The sequence below is a fragment of the Oncorhynchus kisutch genome, unplaced genomic scaffold (assembly GCF_002021735.2).
Source record: "Oncorhynchus kisutch isolate 150728-3 unplaced genomic scaffold, Okis_V2 Okis03b-Okis08b_hom, whole genome shotgun sequence".
Lineage (NCBI taxonomy): Eukaryota > Metazoa > Chordata > Actinopteri > Salmoniformes > Salmonidae > Oncorhynchus > Oncorhynchus kisutch.
Genome location: NW_022261980.1, coordinates 4952375 through 4969419, shown reverse-complemented (window position 1 = coordinate 4969419; position 17045 = coordinate 4952375). Strand labels below are relative to the sequence as shown.

Below are 17045 nucleotides of genomic sequence, written 5' to 3'. Positions count from 1 at the left end.
ACCTGACTGTTCCAAATAATCAACCAATCACAGCCCCTTCAGTCTGCACCATGCTCACCCAGTATAGCTCTTCAGCAGCGGAGTTGGAGGCCCCTGTTCTTCTTAAAAGTTTCTCTCACCTCTTTGATGAGAGATCCTACGTGCAGGGCTGTGAGAGGGGTCTGCTCGGCTGGCTTGATGACCACAGTGTTACCACAGCACAGCGCCGGGGCCACCTTCCACATGAACATCAGCAGGGGGAAGTTCCACTAGGAGACACAAAACAAGTGTATCTTTGACAGGCAGGTTGAACACTTAAAGGGATAGTTCACTCAAAAACGATCTTTTAGTATTTTCTTTATTAGTTGATATAATGCCTTTATTTGTTGCATGTCAGCAGCCAAGTTTTCAAGATTTATCTCTTTCAGTACAGAGATGTACTGTGATGATTTGATTAGAGAGCAAATCAAGACCGTTGTGCTGTCATCCTATAAAGTGATGATTCAAACAGTCTGCTTCAAAACCTTCTCTCTGCCCTGTTATTCTCCCTACAGAGAACTTAATGAAAGAAATGAACAAATAACCGGACCCTCAGACACAAATTAGACAGCAAACGCGTGTAAGAATCCTAATGTTTACTGTTAACTTTTACAATGCTTTGGATACAGCCGCCACAATTAGGGATTTTTTGGGATGTGTAACCCTAAAAACAAGCTTCCTGTTTTTCCTAAGCGGTGACTCATGGTCTGCGTGAGTGCCAGTGGTGCTTTTAGTAATTACACGACGTCCTTCAGTATAAATTTCATTTTGATGATATAATCTCCCATGTGGAACAACAGCCTGCTTGTTCCTTTGTTGCCGGAGCAACATAAGAAGATATATACTTATGCTAGCAGAGAAAGCCCATCGGCCGCATTCACTCAGTCAAAATGTAGGAATAGAAATGATACCCCAGTCTGGTCTAGACTCTAGTGAACACGGTGCCATGTGATAGCCTTTACTCTAACCTACATGGATCACCATCCCACCCCAAGCTATCTGACCATAATATCAGCAAAAAGAAAATATGGATCTGTAAGGGTGCATCCCAAATGACACCCTATTTGCCATATAGTGGGGGGTCCTGGTCATAAGTAGGGAGCAGGGTGCCATTTGGGACCGTAATGTATAGTTGTAAACAGTCATGTTCCTGTAACGGTACACTTCAGTTGGATTAAGAGAGAGAATGCTTTGTGAAGAAAGGTAGAGATTAGGATTACATTTCCAGTCCATGTCCCAGATTTAATTTCACCCTCAGATGGAGTTGAAGTTAGAGGTAAAATGCAGTTTTTTTTTTAAACCAATCCAAACTCAAAGCTTAATTTTTGTATCATTCCAAATAAAGTTGCATTTACCTCAAAATTCACTTTCAAGAAAGATGTTACCTGAGAATATAATGGGATCATTTATTCTAATGCATTCCAAATGACACCCTATTCCCTATATAGTGCACTACAGCCTATAGTGCTCAGTCAACAGTAGTGCACTATGTAGGTACTAGGGTGCCATTTGGGGCGTAACCTGATTTAACTATCTCGTTATTGCTGCAGCTCCACTGATCTATGACTGTCAACACGCATGCTAAGAGTTATATTTCTGTATGTGCCAGGGACACGTAATGCCCTTGGAGCCGAGGCACAGAATAATACAGACACACAGACACACATGCACACGCACACACACACGCACACACACAGACACGCACACGCACACACACAGACAGACACGCACACGCATAGACAGACACACACACACACACACACACACACACACACACACACACACACACACACACACACACACACACACACACACACACACGATAACATTCTCCCTTGTCTCTAGAATAAAGGAGAGTTTTGGTGCCAACATGACGTCCGTCCATCACGATTGTAAATCTCCAACAGTCTGCTGTACTGTAGGCCTGTACTGTATCTGTGTCCCATGTCTATCGTCTGTGGGGATTCTGATACAGTGAAGGTAAACTCACTGCACTGTACACCTCTGGTCGTTGGGTGTGTGTGTGTGTGTGTGTGTGTGTGTGTAGGCCTGTACTGTATCTGTGTCCCATGGCTATCGTCTGTGGGGATTCTGATACAGTGAAGGTAAACTCACTGCACTGTACACCCCTGGTCGTTGGGTGGGTGTGTGTGTGTGTGTGTGTGTGTGTGTAGGCCTGTACTGTATCTGTGTCCCATGGCTATCGTCTGTGGGGATTCTGATGCAGTGAAGGTAAACTCACTGCACTGTACACCCCTGGTCGTTGGGTGTGTGTGTGTGTGTGTGTGTGTGTGTGTGTGTGTGTGTGTGTGTGTGTGTGTGTGTGTGTGTGTGTGTGTGTGTGTGTGTGTGTGTGTGTGTGTGTGTGTGTGTGTGTGTGTGTGTGGGCCTGTACTGTATCTGTGTCCCATGGCTATCGTCTGTGGGGATTCTGATAGTGAAGGTAAACTCACTGCACTGTACACCCCTGGTCGTTGGCGTGGGTGTGTGTGTGTGTGTGTGCGTGTGTGTGTAGGCATGCATTTTTCAGTCAATGTAGGTGAAATTGACCACTTCTATTTGCCAAGTCATTGTGTTTAGCTGTAGTACAGCAGTAGTATGTGTTTATTACTTGTTCACATCCAGATTCTACATGTATAATTATTTCAGAGTCACAAACACAAAACACTGGTCCTACTTACTGGGATGATGGCTCCACACACACCTACGGGCTCATGTCTGGTGAAGCACATAAACGTGTCATCTGGAGAAACAACAACACAACAACAAGAGGCTCATTATCAATCTCTCTCCATGGCATCCTTTCTCATTTATTTAGTTTACAGTCTGTTTAAATGTGGCATCCTTTCCCATTTATTTAGTTTACAGTCTGTTTAAATGTGGCATCCTTTCTCATTTATTTAGTTTACAGTCTGTTTAAATGTGGCATCCTTTCTCATTGATTTAGTTTACAGTCTGTTTAAATGTGGCATCCTTTCTCATTTATTTACTTTACAGTCTGTTTAAATGTGGCATCCTTTCTCATTTATTTAGTTTACAGTCTGTTTAAATGTGGCATCCTTTCTCATTTATTTAGTTTACAGTCTGTTTAAATGTGGCATCCTTTCTCATTTATTTAGTTTACTGTCTGTTTAAATGTGGCATCCTTTCTCATTTATTTAGTTTACAGTCTGTTTAAATGTGGCATCCTTTCTCATTTATTTAGTTTACAGTCTGTTTAAATGTGGCATCCTTTCTCATTTATTTAGTTTACAGTCTGTTTAAATGTGGCATCCTTTCTCATTTATTTAGTTTACAGTCTGTTTAAATGTGGCATCCTTTCTCATTTATTTAGTTTACAGTCTGTTTAAATGTGGCATCCTTTCTCATTTATTTAGTTTACAGTCTGTTTAAATGTGGCATCCTTTCCCATTTATTTAGTTTACAGTCTGTTTAAATGTGGCATCCTTTCCCATTTATTTAGTTTACAGTCTGTTTAAATGTGGCATCCTTTCTCATTTATTTAGTTTACAGTCTGTTTAAATGTGGCATCCTTTCCCATTTATTTTGCTGCATCAACCATTTGCATTTTCGAATGATGGTCAACAATCTCCTCTCCATATAAACGGGGAGCACACAGTCATTTTCTCCTCCTCTGCCCTTCTAAAAGTCCCTGTGCCCTGCTCCTCCTCTGCCTTTCTAAAAGTCCCTGTGCCCTGCTCCTCCTCTGCCAGTTCTAAAAGTCCCTGTGCCCTGCTCCTCCTCTGCCACTCTAAAAGTCCCTGTGCCCTGCTCCTCCTCTGCCATTCTAAAAGTCCCTGTGCCCTGCTCCTCCTCTGCCCTTCTAAAAGTCCCTGTGCCCTGCTCCTCCTCTGCCAGTTCTAAAAGTCCCTGTGCCCTGCTCCTCCTCTGCCCTTCTAAAAGTCCCTGTTTTCTGCTCCTCCTCTGCCCTTCTAAAAGTCCCTGTGCCCTGCTCCTCCTCTGCCATTCTAAAAGTCCCTGTGCCCTGCTCCTCCTCTGCCCTTCTAAAAGTCCCTGTGCCCTGCTCCTCCTCTGCCCTTCTAAAAGTCCCTGTGCCCTGCTCCTCCTCTGCCAGTTCTAAAAGTCCCTGTGCCCTGCTCCTCCTCTGCCACTCTAAAAGTCCCTGTGCCCTGCTCCTCCTCTGCCATTCTAAAAGTCCCTGTGCCCTGCTCCTCCTCTGCCCTTCTAAAAGTCCCTGTGCCCTGCTCCTCCTCTGCCAGTTCTAAAAGTCCCTGTGCCCTGCTCCTCCTCTGCCCTTCTAAAATTCCCTGTGCCCTGCTCCTCCTCTGCCCTTCTAAAAGTCCCTGTGCCCTGCTCCTCCTCTGCCATTCTAAAAGTCCCTGTGCCCTGCTCCTCCTCTGCCCCTTCTAAAAGTCCCTGTGCCCTGCTCCTCCTCTGCCCTTCTAAAAGTCCCTGTGCCCTGCTCCTCCTCTGCCAGTTCTAAAAGTCCCTGTGCCCTGCTCCTCCTCTGCCAGTTCTAAAAGTCCCTGTGCCCTGCTCCTCCTCTGCCAGTTCTAAAAGTCCCTGTGCCCTGCTCCTCCTCTGCCCCTTCTAAAAGTCCCGGTGCCCTGCTCCTCCTCTGCCCTTCTAAAAGTCCCTGTGCCCTGCTCCTCCTCTGCCTGTTCTAAAAGTCCCTGTGCCCTGCTCCTCCTCTGCCAGTTCTAAAAGTCCCTGTGCCCTGCTCCTCCTCTGCCAGTTCTAAAAGTCCCTGTGCCCTGCTCCTCCTCCTCTGCCATTCTAAAAGTCCCTGTGCCCTGCTCCTCCTCTGCCCTTCTAAAAGTCCCTGTGCCCTGCTCCTCCTCTGCCCCTTCTAAAAGTCCCAGTGCCCTGCTCCTCCTCTGCCCCTTCTAAAAGTCCCTGTGCCCTGCTCCTCCTCTGCCCCTTCTAAAAGTCCCTGTGCCCTGCTCCTCCTCTGCCCCTTCTAAAAGTCCCTGTGCCCTGCTCCTCCTCTGCCCCTTCTAAAAGTCCCTGTACCCTGCTCCTCCTCTGCCCCTTCTAAAAGTCCCTGTGCCCTGCTCCTCCTCTGCCATTCTAAAAGTCCCTGTGCCCTGCTCCTCCTCTGCCCCTTCTAAAAGTCCCTGTGCCCTGCTCCTCCTCTGCCCTTCTAAAAGTCCCTGTGCCCTGCTCCTCCTCTGCCAGTTCTAAAAGTCCCTGTGCCCTGCTCCTCCTCTGCCCCTTCTAAAAGTCCCTGTGCCCTGCTCCTCCTCTGCCCTTCTAAAAGTCCCTGTGCCCTGCTCCTCCTCTGCCACTCTAAAAGTCCCTGTGCCCTGCTCCTCCTCTGCCATTCTAAAAGTCCCTGTGCCCTGCTCCTCCTCTGCCCCTTCTAAAAGTCCCTGTGCCCTGCTCCTCCTCTGCCATTCTAAAAGTCCCTGTGCCCTGCTCCTCCTCTGCCCTTCTAAAAGTCCCTGTGCCCTGCTCCTCCTCTGCCATTCTAAAAGTCCCTGTGCCCTGCTCCTCCTCTGCCTGTTCTAAAAGTCCCTGTGCCCTGCTCCTCCTCTGCCCTTCTAAAAGTCCCTGTGCCCTGCTCCTCCTCTGCCAGTTCTAAAAGTCCCTGTGCCCTGCTCCTCCTCTGCCAGTTCTAAAAGTCCCTGTGCCCTGCTCCTCCTCTGCCATTCTAAAAGTCCCTGTGCCCTGCTCCTCCTCTGACAGTTCTAAAAGTCCCTGTGCCCTGCTCCTCCTCTGCCAGTTCTAAAGTCCCTGTGCCCTGCTCCTCCTCTGCCTGTTCTAAAAGTCCCTGTGCCCTGCTCCTCCTCTGCCAGTTCTAAAAGTCCCTGTGCCCTGCTCCTCCTCTGCCTGTTCTAAAAGTCCCTGTGCCCTGCTCCTCCTCTGCCAGTTCTAAAAGTCCCTGTGCCCTGCTCCTCCTCTGCCTGTTCTAAAAGTCCCTGTGCCCTGCTCCTCCTCTGCCAGTTCTAAAAGTCCCTGTGCCCTGCTCCTCCTCTGCCAGTTCTAAAAGTCCCTGTGCCCTGCTCCTCCTCTGACAGTTCTAAAAGTCCCTGTGCCCTGCTCCTCCTCTGCCTGTTCTAAAAGTCCCTGTGCCCTGCTCCTCCTCTAACCATTCTAAAAGTCCCTGTGCCCTGCTCCTCCTCTGACAGTTCTAAAAGTCCCTGTGCCCTGCTCCTCACATGACTGAAAGTCCTGTTTAATAGAAGGAAATAGAGCGGGCAGATAGAGTCCCCAATAACCAGACTATTAAGTCTATTGTTCAGAGTGAAATGTCACCCCTGACCTTCTTGGAATGGAGGGGCAATTAAAAGCGTCCCCCATCTCTAACACCCCCCCCCCCCCCCTCCATTTAATTGCTGCAATGTCCCACCCTCCTCGTTCTCTGTAGCAGTCAACTGGCTTTTTTTAGGGTAAATACAGTTGAACTATAAATAAGTTAAGTTGGAATGTTTATGCGATAGAGTTGACCTTAAACTACTCTGTTCAGCAGAATGTACTTACTTGGGGTGTTGCGGGTACTGAAAGGTTTGTTAAAACCCTGCACCAACAATTGTGGTTACAACATGTCAGTGTGCCATGCTGCACATGCGTTGCAGCAATTGTTCCACCGATAGTCTACTGCGGTGCAACCAAAGGTTTTAGTGCCCTCAACTCTAACAGCACAACTCCAAGGTAGGCCGACATAAAACACAGACAGGAAACGGTCTATTTAAAAATACATGTATAATACTGCACAGTAACATGAACTTACACCAACACAAGACATTCCAAAATCCTTTTTCACTGCTGTACCACAGTATCTGTGCAACTAAGGTCCATCCTTCTGACATAGCAACTAGCGGGAACAACTTACTGACTCCAATGCTGCCTTAATGACACCCTATTCCCGATATAGTGCTCTACTTTTGGCACCTTACTTCCTTCCGTGACATTTTGCATGATCCCCCTCCACCTCCACACACGGACATGTCAAAAGCTCAGCTGATAGCCTAGATAATGGGTTCAATCTGACACTCTCACTCCGTGACCTTGTCTTGTTTCTTCTATTGATGTATGTGGTGACAGACTGCTACACACCCAGGATCCATTATCTCCCTGTGTCCTGGGTGAGCCCACTCATCCCACACTTTACAGCTTATCAAAGGTTCCATTTCCATAGCCAGGGGAGTAGACATGGGATATACAGTAGAGTAGAGGGAATTAGACTGTGTCCCAAATAGCACCCTATTCCCTATGTAGTGCACTACTTTTGAGCAGTGCACCTTTGCTTATTTAGGCCCAGAGCGTTTTTTTTTAAGGAGAGAGGAATTCCAAACTCCATTCGTATTTGTATTATTTTCATGACAGGTTAGGAGTAGAGAGACAGAGTAGAGAGAGCAGAAATATGTAGGGCTGATGTGGGGATCGAACCAGCAGCCCCATCTCAGGGGGTATATATATGGTTCTAAAGGTGAGAGCGTTACCTGCTCGACCAGACTCCGGGCCTAGAGCTGTTTATAAGTCACCAAGTTGCTACTGGCAGGTAGAGGAGTGACTGTATACGGACTATTACACCAGGGGATAGTCATCTTAGTCTGGGAGTTGTTCCTGACAGGTAGAGGAGTGACTGTATACAGACTATTACACCAGGGGATAGTCATCTTAGTCTGGGAGTTGTTCCTGACAGGTAGAGGAGTGACTGTATACAGACTATTACACCAGGGGATAGTCATCTTAGTCTGGGAGTTGCTACTGACAAATGCAAATGCTGATAGAGGAGAGGAGAGGAGAGGAGAGGAGAGGGGAGGAGAGGAGAGGAGAGGAGAGGGGAGGGGAGGGGAGTGGAGGGGAGGGGAGGAGAGGAGAGGAGAGGAGAGGAGAGGAGAGGAGAGGAGAGGAGAGGAGAGGAGAGGAGAGGAGAGGAGAGGAGAGGAGAGGAGAGGAGAGGAGAGGAGAGGAGAGGAGAGGAGAGGAGAGGAGAGGAGAGGAGAGGAGAGGAGAGGAGAGGAGAGGAGAGGAGAGGAGAGGAGAGGAGAGGAGAGGGGGGCCAACTCAGAGGCGTTGATCAGGCACTGATCTGGAGTGTCTGATTCTCAGCTAATCCTGACACAGACTGTTGCACCTCGCTGATTACCATCAGCCCCCTCTTCCTCTTCCTTTGTCCTCGCCAGCCTTTCGTCTCTCAACTGCCCCATTGGAATCTAATCAGGAGGAAATAGGGAAGCCTGTTTTGTCTATCTGACGTCCTGCCGTGGCGGCCGAGGATGGTTTTTGACACTGCGATAGGGGGAACTATTAAGAGGACGGACGAGATGCCACCCAGGGCTGCGGACAATTGATGGATCGGCTGAGTGACTCGACCGCTAATTAACTTGTTTCTTGACGACTGGGCGGAACCAGTGGGCTAATCATATAGTGGACAGAAAGTCTATGTGGGCCATTAAGCCACAAAGGAGAGAGACAAGTGATTGTTGAGAAACAGCTTGATCAGATTGACAGGTCATGGACCTTTTTGGGAAATACTTTAATAAAAGCTGGCTGTTATAATGCATTATTACCTGTGATAAGCATATAATAACACTGTTTGGAAATGTTGTTGTATTATAAATGTATGAAATGGTAATAACTGGATCATTACGAGATGATAATGAGATGTTGTAAGGGGTCGTAAGCCTACGTGCATTAACAAATCATAATGCACTATACCTGTAGGTGAAAGTAGTAGCCTGGCAATCTAAAAGGTTTTAAAGCTGCACAGAGACACTTACCTACAGGCATGGTTTTGCCATGTATCTTGTCGGCCCAACCGGCATAGTATCTAAGGGTTTTGATGCTGCCGTCCAGATCAATGAAGAAAGAATGAAGGAATGGCTTCCCAGTGTCTATAGTCTCCATAGTCTGTAAAAAAGAATCAGAAACATTGAACATAGTGCATTAAGGCCACGTTAATGCAGGCTATCCTATCTTCTGGGGAACCTGAGGCAGAAACATTGAACATAGTGCATTAAGGCCACGTTAATGCAACTATCCTAACTTCTGGGGAACCTGAGGCAAAATCATCTCAATAGGAGAAAATAATAGCTGTTGTGGAACAAAAAACAACTAATAATATATGTTCTCAAAAATCTATTTTGAGAGTTTCTGTCATCTTGTACTCAGTCGGCTGCAATCGCAGCACCATCAACCCCTTGGTTGCTACAAAACAAGGTTTTATGCCCTCGACGTGCGCCAAGAAGTGAACATGCTGTGGGAGTTCATGGGTTCAGAAAGAAAAGTAATAGTAATAATAATAATGCTAATAGGAGGCTGAGGAGAGGCCAGGGTACGGCACCACTGACATCGCTAGCACAGTTGTCTCTCTGTGTAGCCAAGGCTGCAGTGAGCTGGAACATTAGATGACCAGAAAATACAACACATCCATCTGAATCTGAATGTCAAAACAAATGTTTTTCAAATCTAGATGAACAATCATTTCTATAGAGCAGAGGGGTGGACAAAAACCTAGACAAAAGCAATCCATGACGTTGTGCATTTGACAATATTTGAAAAAGTGACTGTACGTAAGTTACTAAACTCTATGACAGACACAAGCTGCTTGCAACCACTAAGCCGAATGTGTTGGGGAAGAGAAAGATATTGTATGGTGAGACCCACTGTGTCAAACATGATTTGTACACTTATATGGTGCTATGATACTCAAGTTCTTTGATTGACTGTCTCAAGGGGGACACAAGTCAAGTGTTTACTAAAAACCTGGGGCAAATACATACGTCAAATACTTTGAGGTGCGCTTGATTTACCTTGGGGTTTGGGAGAACCAATAGAGAATGATAGAGGACTTTGTATCAGTCCTATTATGGCATCTGTGAGCGCACTGGCATCTCCATTTTGAAGTAGTCAATTTTCTTCTAGTACTACTTCTATGAGTTGTTAATCAAACTGAAAAGGTGCATACTGCCACCTGGAGTGTGTTGTCTGAACAGGTATCAAGTCAAAGCTGCCGATTTACTGCCACCTGCAGTTATGGAATGTTTGCTTACAAGTATAGTTCATGAGCTGATCCCTCCTGATGATGGAATTATGTGATCCTTGTGAATTACACTGACGAAGGCTTAGGAAGGCTGAAATGTTTGTCTATCTACCTACCCCCGAATTAACAAAATACTAGAAAGAAACCTTGAATCTCATTTTTGAGTGCGGATCAGCTACATCATTTTGTGTTCCTTCCTTAACCCATTGGAATTCCCACCGATTTGGCTACTTCAAAATGGTGAAAGGCCTCAATGACACTGCCAATGCTAAATCAGACTTTTGGGCACTAGAGTCCTCTAATTCAATTCAATTCAATTCAAGGGCTCTATCTATCTCTATGGGAGAACCAGATCAAGTGCAGCCCCACAATGACATATGTAGGCTATCTGACCAATAAGATCTAATTCAACCCACTGCAAATGGACAGATAATGAGAGACGAAGCACTGCCACAGAGCTAGAACACCAATAGATTTATCCTGTATCTTTTCATTGAGCTAAATGCTAAATCTGGTCTTTATTTCCCCCACAAACAGAACAGGGGTTAGCGTAATTAGCGATACCCCAGCACAAGCAGCCCTCCCAAAACATGTTTTCAATTAGCAGCCACATGCAGTCCCATAATATGACTTCACTCTCATCTGTAATGTTTCATTTACAAATCTGACTCCTAATGCAATCTGGAAACTCAATTGAAAAGGCATTGGAATACGTGAGAAGGCATTGGAACTGGGCTTGGATCACCCACCACTGTAATATCTGATTTACACTGTCTAAAATAATCCAAGGTGGCCCAACTCAAGATCTTTTAGTAACTACATTAGTTCCACAGCCTTTTTGAGTTGACTCAACTTTTTGGAGAAGTGGCAGCAGGTAGCCTCGTGTTTTTCAACGTTGGACCAATAACTAAAAAGTTGCAAGTTCAAATCCTTGAGCCGCAAAGGTGAAGAATCTGTTGGTGTGGCCTGGAGCAAGACACTTAACCCTAATAGCTCCAGGGGTTGCTGTTAATTATGGCAGACCCTCTCTCAGGGAGAGTTGGGATATCGGTATGCAGAAAACACATTTCCAATTCATGCATGCGTATTAATACACACTTGCAGATATGTAAAATAGGAGAAATATAAACACCCACCAAATGATAACTGTTGCATAAGCCTCACATTTTAAGTTGGCCAAAACATTGTTCTAACTCATCTATACAATGAATATACCAAACATTACGAACACCTTCCTAATATTCAGTTGCACCCACCTGGCACCTACTACAATGTCCCGTACAAAGGCACTTAAATCTTGTGTCTTGCCCATTCACCCTCTGAATGGCACACAATCACAACCCAGATCTCCATTTTCTCAAGGCTTAAAACTCATTTAACCGGTCTTCTCCCCTTCATCTACACTGATTGAAGTGGATTTAACATGCACCATCAATAAGGGATCATACAGTAGCTTTCACCTGGATTCACCTGGTCAGTCTATGTCAATCAACTTCAAAATATGTTTTTGATAGATGTTTTGTATGGAAATGATTTGCTTATTGCCAAAAGGTTGTTATATTGTTTGAGGTTAAAGTAATACTACACTCCATTGTCCATTAGTCCACTGTCAATACAATTCCATGGCAGTTCAACTCTTTTTCTCTTGTGACACACACAGGCACACAAAGACACTCACCAACAATATTAGAATGAATGTCAAGGTTGTGTGGGGATTATATAGCAACAAGTGTAGAACTGAAAAATATATATTACCCGAGTCGCAACATACCAGCATGGAAAAGATTTTCAATCACAGATCATGCACCTGCAGCGTCTGGTGCATTGCGCACCGTGCTGCTGCTGTCAAGTCTCTCTGGACACCCAAACTAGATGATAGGCTACCTTCACAACGCAGGTGACAGATGTCAAGTTTACCAATAGGCTGCTAGTTGTAGCCTTCTACAGTCTAAAGACATATAAGGTTAATAGGCCATCCACAACTTACCGCTAGCAGTGCCCGGTCCCTCTCCATCAGGTCAGCGAGCTTGTGCAGGAGTCGCCCCCGGCTTGACACGTCCATCCTTCGCCACGGCGAGCCCCTCTGGCTGGCCGCTCTGGCAGCCTTTACAGCCTTGTCCACATCTGCCTGCAGGTACACATCAACAGCTTTCACACAGACAACTGATAACCAACCTAAAACATTTCTATGGGTAATATTGTTTTGCATAAGTTACAATTATGAGCAGGCTAATGATAATTGATAGGCCTAATTAATTCGCTAAAATGTATTTTCGTCTGTAGCCTAATAAAAGACCTTGACATTAAGTTGATAGACAGTCACTGTCTCATTTTTAAATTAGGCTATGGAAAAGGAAATTAAACATGTAGGCCGAGATCAAAGGTCTTCAACCTTTAATTGACCAGGGACCCCCTCCCAGGTAAACTGGCGACCCAGGGACCCCCTCCCAGGTAAACTGGCGACCCAGGGACCCCCTCCCAGGTAAACTGGCGACCCAGGGACCCCCTCCCAGGTAAACTGCCGACCCAGGGACCCCCTCCCAGGTAAACTGGCGACCCAGGGACCCCCATCATACGTTAGCAAAAACATTTATTTCATGTCTTGGGCGGCAGGTAGAGCGTTGGACTAGTAACCGGAAGGTTGCAAGATCAAATCCCCGAGCTGACAAGGTAAATATCTGTCGTTCTGCCCCTGAACAGGCAGTTAACCAACTGTTCCTAAGCCGTCATTGAAAATAAGAATTTGTTCTTAACTGACTTGCCTAGTTAAATAAAAATAATCATAATGAGAAGTAATCAACATTTTAAAATGAATAGATTTGGTAAATAGTTTTCATTATTTTGACCTCCCACATTATAATTGAAAGAGGAAGTGTAGTCTCTAACAGACTATTAGCTAGAAAGGTAGTAACTCCAAACAGATTTTCGCTAACAGTTTTAGCTGTTTAAACTAAGGTTAGCCATGTCTTAGCAGACATGTCCAAGTCAAGAAAGCTAACCAGCAGTGAACGGCATTTGCCACACTTTTAGCCTATTGACAGATAGCCTATTGACTGGTAGCCTATTGACTGGTAGCCTATTGACTGGTAGCCTATTGACAGGTAGCCTACTGACAGGTAGCCTATTGATTGGTAGCCTATTGTCAGACACTCCAGTCAGTGTATCAGCTCCAATGAGTGTAATTTGCTCAATATTAGGAGTTGGCAAATAAAATTTAAATATTATCCTCTTTCCTACTGTAGGTATGTAATTAAAAATGTGTTTATTCTGTTGTTGTTAGCGATATCCATAAAAACAATGGAGAAGAAAACGTTTTAATATGACAATGGAGAAAAAAACGTTTTAATATATATACAGTGGGGCAAAAAAGTATTTAGTCATTCACCAATTGTGCAAGTTCTCCCACTTAAAAAGATGAGAGAGGCCTGCAATTTTCATCATAGACAAAATTAGGGGGAAAAATCCAGAAAATCACATTGTAGGATTTTTAATGAATGTATTTGCAAATTATGGTGGAAAATAAGTATTTGGTCAATAACAAAAGTTTATCTCAATACTTTGTTATATACCCTTTGTTGGCAATGACAGAGGTCAAACGTTTTCTGTAAGTCTTCACAAGGTTTTCACACACTGTTGCTGGTATTTTGGCCCATTCCTCCATGCAGATCTCCTATAGAGCAGTGATGTTTTGGGGCTGCTGCTGGGCAACACGGACTTTCAACTCCCTCCAAAGATGGTCTATGGGGTTGAGATCTGGAGACTGGCTAGGCCACACCAGGACCTTGAAATGCTTCTTACGAAGCCACTCCTTCATTGCCCGGGCGGTGTGTTTGGGATCATTGTCATGCTGAAAGACCCAGCCACGTTTCATCTTCAATGCCCTTGCTGATGGAAGGAGGTTTTCACTCAAAATCTCAAGATACATGGCCCCATTCATTCTTTCCTTTACACGGATCAGTCGTCCTGGTCCCTTTGCAGAAAAACAGCCCCAAAGCATGATGTTTCCACCCCCATGCTTCACAGTAGGTATGGTGTTCTTTGGATGCAACTCAGCATTCTTTGTCCTCCAAACACGACGAGTTGAGTTTTTACCAAAAAGTTATATTTTGGTTTCATCTGACCATATGACATTCTCCCAATCTTCTTCGGGATCATCCAAATGCTTTCTAGCAAACTTCAGACGGGCCTGGACATGTACTGGCTTAAGCAGGGGGACACGTCTGGCACTGCAGGATTTGAGGCACTGCAGGATTTGAGTCCCTGGCGGTGTAGTGTGTTACTGATGGTAGGCTTTGTTACTTTGGTCCCAGCTCTCTGCAGGTCATTCACTAGGTCCCCCCGTGTGGTTCTGGGATTTTTGATCACCATTCTTGTGATGGTTCAAACAGGTGCCATTAATACAGGTAACGAGTGGAGGACAGAGGAGCCTCTTAAAGAATAAGTTACAGGTCTGTGAGAGCCAGAAATCTTGCTTGTTTGTAGGTGACCAAATACTTATTTTCCACCATAATTTGCAAATAAATTCATAAAAAATCCTACAATGTGATTTTCTGGAATTTTTTTTCTAATTTTGTCTGTCATAGTTGAAGTGTACCTATGATGAAAATTACAGGCCTCTCTTATCTTTTTAAGTGGGAGAACTTGCACAATCGGTGGCTGACTAAATACTTTTTTGCCCCACTGTATATATATTTTGGCAGACCCCCTGCAGTCCCTGGAACCCAATCAGAACCAGATGAAGAGAGATAGAGAGGAGGAGAGAAGACAGGATCACTGCAGTAGTAGTAATACAATTCTGTTCATTTGATTTAGCAAACATTCCTTATTTCCTCAAGTCAACTTAGTAATTAAGACATTGGCCTAATCAAACGTGAATTTCTGTTTTAGGGACATACTTTGTCTGCTTCTTCCACTTCACAGATTTTGACACCTGTTGCTGGATTGAAGGTCTGAAACGTCTTTCCTTTCAGAGAGGTGTGCCACTCATTGTTGATAAAAATCTGTTGGACACAAAGAAAGAGCTGTCTTTAAAAAATACTGTTTTACAACGCACCTGTTCAGTAGGCTACTATCAGTAAGCAATATAACACAGGAGCATAACTCAAGTGTGTTTTTTGCTTTTCAAATATATTTTTAATACAGTCTTTTGGATCCAACTCCAATATGAAGACATGGATAGCACACCAACAGGCACACCACCACCTCTAGCCTGTGCACAGGCTACAGACTAACATGCATTACAATAACTTGACGAAATTCACCTCCCCTAGTTTATGATGTCTTAAACATGTACTGTGACATTATATTATACCTTATACCTTACACTCAAGTTTCACGTTTTTATGGTCACGTGCACTAACTAGTACAGTACATGCACTAACTAGTACAGTACATGCACTAACTAGTACAGTACATGCACTAACTAGTACAGTACATGCACTAACTAGTACAGTACATGCACTAACTAGTACAGTACATGCACTAACTAGTACAGTACATGCACTAACTAGCACAGTGAAATGATTTTCTTGAATGCTCTTTCCCAACAATGCAGTAGTACTATGTATATAGTTGAAAACAGTTAAAAAGTTGTTTGTGCATTTTTGTTCACATTACATTTTCACTATTCAGTGATTGCTGCTATGTTACTTAATAAGACGTGCGTCTCACCTTGGTGTGGCGTATCTCTTGTACTTTGACGGGCTGGGGAAAAGGCATGGGAGGGCTCCCATCGCCATTCGCCCCGGTCACCCCGTTCTCTGTTGTTCCGTTCTGAGCCATTCTGCGTCACCGGTCCCGTCCTGCCACAACTGTATTCTCTCTGTGTGTCTGTCTACTGTCTACTGAGCACTACAAGCGCATCCAGCGGTCTTTATAAGAATGCGAAAATCCTCCCTCTCTCTCTCTCTCTCTCTCGCCCTCTCCCCAGAGCAGCTGAGGATAACCCAACTCTGCCCTTATCAAAATATCAGGCCCCAGTATCTGCAGCATGGAATCATAAACCAAAAGCCTCCTGGAATATCGTTGTTAATAGGAATGCTTAACGTAACAGGATAAAGATATAATGACATACGCTTTTATATTGACGGTCGGCTACTCAAGGACAGGTGTGGCAGGTACACTTTTTGCGTGTCAACTTATTTATTGAGGAAAGTGCAAGGTGTCCAAGTATGGAACTTAAGCCATTCAAATGAATGCTAATTACTGTGGATGCTTTTAGACTACAGATGGCAAAATTGTAGAACACGGACAGCAGTACGTTCAAGTGTATACATTTCCAACACTCAATTCGTGCAAATATGTACAAAAAGTATTTCAGCAGATTTTGTGCGTTTTTGTGTGACTTAATTGGTGTGAAAATACATACATTTTTGTGAGACTTCATTCGTAGATTTAAAACTTCAGAACAATCTTTAAAAGTTATTGGAGCAATGCATTTTGGGCAAATGGTGCTCCACACTGCCTTTTTTGTGTCCCACATTTATTTATATACACATAAAGCATGTTAACAACCCAATACTTAATCACCATTTAACAACCCAATACTGTTAATCAACCAGCATGTTAACAACCCAATACTGTTAATCAACCAGCATGTTAACAACCCAATACTGTTAATCAACCAGCATGTTAACAACCCAATACTGTTAATCAACCAGCATGTTAACAACCCAATACTGTTAATCAACCAGCATGTTAACAACCCAATACTGTTAATCAACCAGCATGTTAACAACCCAATACTGTTAATCAACCAGCATGTTAACAACCCAATACTGTTAATCAACCAGCATGTTAACAACCCAATACTGTTAATCAACCAGCATGTTAACAACCCAATACTGTTAATCAACCAGCATGTTAACAACCCAATACTGTTAATCAACCAGCATGTTAACAACCCAATACTGTTAATCAACCAGCATGTTAACAACCCAATACTGTTAATCAACCAGCATGTTAACAACCCAATACTGTTAATCAACCAGCATGTTAACAACCCAATACTGTTAATCAACCAGCATGTTAACAACCCAATACTGTTAATCAACCAGCATGTTAACAACCCAATACT

General features: G+C 44.4%; 1 protein-coding gene across 1 annotated transcript in view; it reads right to left on the bottom strand.

The window, feature by feature from the left end:
• LOC109876831 (aldehyde dehydrogenase family 1 member A3-like) overlaps positions 1-15889 on the bottom strand; it is a 34381-nt gene extending 18492 nt beyond the window's left edge. Inside the window, exons 1-6 of the mRNA XM_031812954.1 lie at positions 15641-15889; positions 14866-14970; positions 11958-12098; positions 8709-8838; positions 2700-2761; positions 120-248 (exon numbers count right to left, since the gene is read on the bottom strand). Of these exons, the coding sequence (XP_031668814.1) occupies positions 120-248; positions 2700-2761; positions 8709-8838; positions 11958-12098; positions 14866-14970; positions 15641-15751 (678 nt within the window). The 5' untranslated portion in view covers positions 15752-15889. The remainder of the gene's footprint in view (positions 1-119; positions 249-2699; positions 2762-8708; positions 8839-11957; positions 12099-14865; positions 14971-15640) is intronic.
• Positions 15890-17045: the final 1156 nt, after the last annotated feature.